This window comes from Poeciliopsis prolifica, unplaced genomic scaffold, assembly GCF_027474105.1.
Source record: "Poeciliopsis prolifica strain line A6 unplaced genomic scaffold, Auburn_PproV2 SCAFFOLD061, whole genome shotgun sequence".
Classification (NCBI taxonomy): domain Eukaryota; kingdom Metazoa; phylum Chordata; class Actinopteri; order Cyprinodontiformes; family Poeciliidae; genus Poeciliopsis; species Poeciliopsis prolifica.
In genome coordinates, this window is record NW_026562436.1 from 816,059 (window position 1) to 822,058 (window position 6,000).

Here is a 6,000-nt window from a genome sequence, read left to right on the forward strand (position 1 = left end):
ATAGCAATATAAAGGCAGACTGAAACCTTTAGGTATATTGCAAAAAACATTTTGAAAAATCTAAATTTTAAGTCCCCAAGTCTTAAAATACCTGCATGTCTATATTTCCATTATCTCATACCATGATTGTATAATCCAGGTTTTTTGGAGAGGAAAAAAAAAATACTAATAATTGAAGAACATGAGTGAACATTTCTAGGTAAAGGTTGTACCAGAATGCTTACATAAAAAGAACAAGAGTGCTGAAAATTTCACAGATTTCCATTTAAACCGAGAGGGATTTAAGAACTATAGCATTCAATCATTCAGACACAGGCCACTTCAGAGGTAATACACCCCTGATAGTTACAGACAGAGCTACTGTGCAAGTGTGATATTTGTCATCGGAACAAGGTTGGACAGTAAATCTCAAGAGAGATATGCAGTAATACAAAGTCTATTTATGAGTTTTTAAAGATACAGTACCTAGAAAACATACTGAGGCCCATATTTTTGGGCCTTTTGGCATATTGCAACCACAAGGACCTCGGTAAAGATCAAGAAAAAAGCAGTACATCATTGTAAAGTGCCAGAAAAAATGATATATGGTTTGAAACACTTTTCATGAGAAATACTTTGCCAGTTCTTTCTAGAACCACTATCTGTTTCTGATATAACCACAAATGTCTTACTAAAAATTGAACATTGACTCTGCTTTACTCCTGGTCATCATGATGTTCTTTGTTTCTCTACTGTTTTTTAAAGAACCTGTGAGGCCAGAAACAGACAATTTTATATTTACTCTGACTTAAATCACACAGACAGACTCTGTTCTTCAGTTGGTTGCATCTGGAGCAAAAGCACACAACCTTTTTACTAGAAAAGGATTCTGAATATCACCTAATTTGTTTTCTTCTGTTTCAGAGTTTTTCACAAAGATTATTGTGCAGAATGAGTTGTATGGTTTGAACATAATTTGGTAAAGCTGGCAGTTCCCAAGGCATCCTACAGTTAATAAAAACAGTGAGTAACCAGATATACTTAATGTCATACTTACTGTGTGCCTGAAACACCATAACTCCACTTGGCATGTCAGTAGTTCTGCCCTCTAGCCATGTCAGCTTCTTGTAAATCAGTGGGTGGTCTGCATGTGTGACCAATTATATCTTAATGAGACAATTCCCTCTGGTGGTTACACTTAATGTTTATTTTTTTATTTTTTTGCCAGTAAACATGTTTATTTAATGTTACAATCTGTTGTAAAATCTGGAGAAGTGAAAACCTCCAGTCCCTGACGGAGGCAAAATCGAAAAAGAATCATAAAAGGAGCTTTTCAATGAGTTCTGCAGCGTTGCATGTCATGAATGTTATGCAAAATCTCAGGAACATTTTTCAGTTTTTAGGACTAAATGCCATAAAAGAGCATCATGACTGGTTTCTTAAGTGAGTGATCTATTTGGTAGTTCTGTTTTGTGTGTGTGTGTTTTAATGAACATTAAAACCATTAATCTCCATTATCCTGAGATTAATGGAGTAAAAACATGTATACGTTGTTTTTTCTGAGAAAAATCTAGATCTTATTTGTCTATTTTCTCTATTTCAAAACCAGCTGCTAATCACCTAATTCATTTAGCAGTGACTGGCTGGTGTCTGTCTCAGGGTTCCTCATAGACAGGGCAGGTGACTCGCTGTGGTCAGCTGGTTTGAACAAGGCTAACAATCATTCTGTGGTTGGTTGAACATTTTCTGGCCTGCAGGGAAACTCGTGGCATGCATCAATATAATACATAATGTAATACACCTACAAATACATTTCCTCATTCAGGTTGTAAAACTGATCTTTGATTAGATTTGTTTTTTATGGTTGAACAGGGCAATAAGTGCCCTCTGCTGGAGCGAATGGTCAACAGCATCATACAATTAAACGTGAGTCTCAGTGGGAGAAAACCAAAGCAGCACAGACTCACACTTCAATACTATGCTCTCAAAAAAAAAACACTTTTCAGTTATTTTCAGTGCTCCTTAAGTTGCTTATTTAATGTCTCATGATCATCCTGCAGAACGAAATAATCCACTCAACGTGTAAATTAGAAGGAGTTCCGCAACTGCAAGATCAGATCAGATCAGATCAGATAAGCCTGTGTTGCCTCAGAGAGAGAGAGAGAGAGAGAGAGAGAGAGAGAGAAAGAGAAAGAGAAAGAGAGAGAGATCAGGTGGGAATGATCCGCTCAGATTGTCATGAGCAACGAGACATGGAGATAAAACTGAAATGAAACCGGACAAAGAGAAGCAAAACAGACTAAAAACGGAAATGCTGCCCGCAAACATAAACATAAACATGTTTACTAATCAACACAGGATGGAGGAATAAAAGCAAAGGAAAGTTTGATCAAGTGAAGCAGTTTGCTGTTCTTAGACAGGAGTCATGTTTGCCCAACAAGCGCGTTGCTTTTCATGCAGTAACTGAAAATATTTTCAGTTGGTTTCCTGCCAGTTTTCTAAAGTGTCACAGCGCTTCCAGCCCACATCTCTCCACATGTACCAGCCCCACTGGACCCGGTCACACTGGTGACATCTTAATGGGTTTAATGTTCCTCGAGGAAGGGGAGGGGTGGTGGGGGACCAAAGTGCACGTGGGCAAGACCCAGTGCCCCCCGGTGTGTGTGCGTGTGCACGCGCCTGTACTCACCCAACACAAACACCACAGAGATGATGTTAATCAGGAACATGTCGCGTCCGGCTGTAATCCCTCTGCTCAGTTTGCTCTACTTCTTTTTCACCTTTGTCTTCTCTCTTTCTCTCTGTCTGTGTCTGTCTGTCTGTCTGTCTGTCTATTCGGGCTCCGCTGACATGGTGAAGCGAGCGCCGCCTGGATCCCCGAGCCGAACCCCTCCGACTCAGAGCAGCGCAGGACTGATGGCTCGGTCCGTCACGGGGCGAACATTCCGCTGCGCTTCTCGGGAGTCCGCTGAGAAAGACCCGGAAAGACTTTGACCGCTGAGCGTCCACGTGCTGCCTCCAGCCAACTTTTCCAGGTGGTCTGTCTGTCTGTCTGTCTGTCTGTCTGTCGGTGTGAGTTTGGACTGTCTGCCTCTTCCTTTCTCACGCGGAGTCTTGCAGAGCGCACCGACAGAATGTCTATGACTTTAACCTCCACGCGCAACTCCAAAGCAGCACGATGCGCTGTAGCACGCGCGGCTCGTATCTACTCCAGCTGCCTCGTGGGTTCAGTGGCGCAAGCAAACCGGGCGCGTGCGACTGCAGCTGAGGAACCTTCAAACGGCCCCGCTCCTTCCCTCCTGACACGCGCAGATACACTTGGAAAGGCGCGTGCCAGCGTCTCTCGCTCTCTCTCCTTCTCCAGGTATCCAACAAGCTCCTCGCGCACTCAGTGGCTGCGCGTGATGATCCAAGCGTGCAATATGAGATGCATGGAAGAAAAAGAAACTCAGGTTTTCTTTCTTTTTTTTTCTTTTTAGATATTGAATGTATAACACTACATTTTTATCATGTGCAATCCATAGCCATTGTTACACTTGTAGAAATGAACCTGTGGTGACCTTCTGGAGATCCAAACCAAAGCAATCAGCTCAAGTTTACAAGCTTTTAGATATCCAAATGATGATTCTCTCCAGTTCAGTAGTTTAGGCTGGGCCAGAAATGAATTTATTAAAATGCATCTTTCACTTTAAACACATGTATCAGATAATGCCATGAAAGGTCTGAAGTTCAAACTTTCTGGTCATGGTGACTGTCAGCAGAACAGCCTCTCCTGGGGAAGCTGGAGACAACAAAAGCTTTGTGAATGCCAGGAGTCAAGGAGGAAACTCCACCATCCCAACAGTGAAGCATGGTAGTGGCAGCATCATGCCATGGGGATTTTTGTGGCAGCAGATCAGTCAGAACAGAATGAAAGATGAATGCAGTGATGTCTGGATCAGAAAAGAATTAAGCAAAGGCTGTGAATACTTACATAAGAGGAGTTTCTGAGTGTTCTAGACTGACATCTGCATAACACTGAAATAATTTTTGACTCTTTCATTTTGGAAAAAAAATAAAAATGGATTATAATTTGTAAAAGTAGCCGATTTGCTGTTTGTAACTAAGTGTACGTTATTCTGAAACATTCATATTTCTTTTCTTTTGTTTTTTTTAAATAAGTACCTGTGTTTTGTAATTTTAAAAAAAGGTATTGCATAACAGCATTTTTGCATTTTAATCACTTAGCATAAATCATCCCTTTGATTTTTTTACATTATTTTTTTCTTCATATTTTAGATTTTGGTTTATTTGTAAAGAATTTTCTCTGTATTTTGATACAAAGAAAATAACTCTTTGTAGTTATTATTTCAGTTTAATTTTTATGTGTTCTTGTGAAATTAAATAAGCTGCTTCTCGCTGCAGTCGGGAACAACAGTTCAGATGTTGAATTGAAGGGATTATTAGCTGAATGTTGTTCAGAGCAATGCACAGTCTTTGATGTGTGAGTTCACCTTACTATAAGATCCTGGGTTTATTAGTGATTTCTCCTCTCTCTCTCTCTTTGTCTCTGTAGTTGAACGTCATCACCCGGAAGAGATGGAGATGAATCGATAAGCAGGTTTAACGTCCCAACATGTAACATTGATGTTCATCTTCGGTCCAGGATCACCTCTCAGAGGAGAAGAGAAAAACATACAAAAGCCCAAAAAGTCATGCAGCACACAGACAAGGTAATCACTCTTGTGCCAGTAGGGAATAGAAACTCTGCTTACAGGATTGACGGATTGCCTGTAAAAATCCTATAGATGCATCACTCTTCATTAGTCCCAAAAGAAAACTTAGCAATGGAAGACTCAGAAGTAACGGGACACTGTGCTGTTATGAAAGTATTACTGTGCCAAAAATCATATTTGATTGTAGATTTTTTTTACACCTTTTGGGACATTGATAATACTGTATGTATATTTGTCTCTCACATAAGAAACATTTGATGAGGAAAAGGAAAATAAAGATTCTTCAAAGCCCATTATTCAGTGTCTGATAGAGCCACATATATGTGGGATGACTGAAGGAAACCTTTGTGTGACCCTGTAATCCAGAGTTACATTGAGCTTCACGTTGGCCAAGCAAGAAAGATGTAAGAAAATAGAGGGAGAACGCTGAATGCTCCTGGCCAAGAAGCATCCATGAGGGGCTACAACACAATCTATGTACAGAATATAGTCAAATAAATCCAATTCAAGTCAGTTCAATTTATTTTATATAGCACCAATTAAAACAAATGTTGTCTCAAGGCATTTTACAAAAAAAGCTTTCAATTCAATCATACATACAACATCTATTCCAGTTAATTCTAGTTATCAAATATACAGCATGCTAAATTCATTATTCAAAGTAAATGAAAATTTTTCTATGGAAATCAAGCAGATTGTGCTATAAAATATGTATAAAAACAAGAATGTGGGTGGTATCAGTTACATTCGTCGGAGTAATGATTTAATGCACAGTCCATTTCATTTGTTCCTGAGTAATGTTGCTATTCTTACAATACGAGTAACATCAATGAAGAAAGAAAAGACGCAGTCATATTTAATTAAGTATAATACTATTAAAAAGTGCATTTAATCCAGTCATGTAATCCATCAAGTAAACCACATTATATAGACTAATTACACAATTGGATGTTTTTAAGCCTTATTAAATGCGATTTACGATTATTTTCACTTCAAGCTGATGAAAATATAACATGGGGATGATAATAGTTTTAGACTCCAGATATTGGAAACAGATTCTAAATTTCTGCAACATATGACCTTATGCTAGTCTGATGATGATTACTCAGCTTTTTCTACATGATCAATGTTTACATCATTATTGCTCATTTAGTATGAATAAACAACAAGTTAATTTATTTGAAAAGTTACATAAACATTTGTTTATGTACTTATAAAAAATAAAAAGCCAATTTTCTGTGGCCCCTAACACAAGCCATCAAATGGAGGCAGGTCTGCGTGCAGGTTCATCACACAGTCTGGTAAT

At 38.9% G+C, this 6,000-nt stretch overlaps 1 protein-coding gene across 1 annotated transcript in view; it reads right to left on the reverse strand.

The window, feature by feature from the left end:
* Nucleotides 1-3,318, reverse strand: part of gfra2b (GDNF family receptor alpha 2b) — an 89,131-nt gene extending 85,813 nt beyond the window's left edge. Inside the window, exons 1-2 of the mRNA XM_055060792.1 lie at nucleotides 2,669-3,318; nucleotides 2,553-2,554 (exon numbers count right to left, since the gene is read on the reverse strand). Of these exons, the coding sequence (XP_054916767.1) occupies nucleotides 2,553-2,554; nucleotides 2,669-2,708 (42 nt within the window). The 5' untranslated portion in view covers nucleotides 2,709-3,318. The remainder of the gene's footprint in view (nucleotides 1-2,552; nucleotides 2,555-2,668) is intronic.
* Between the last annotated feature and the right edge of the window lie 2,682 nt (nucleotides 3,319-6,000).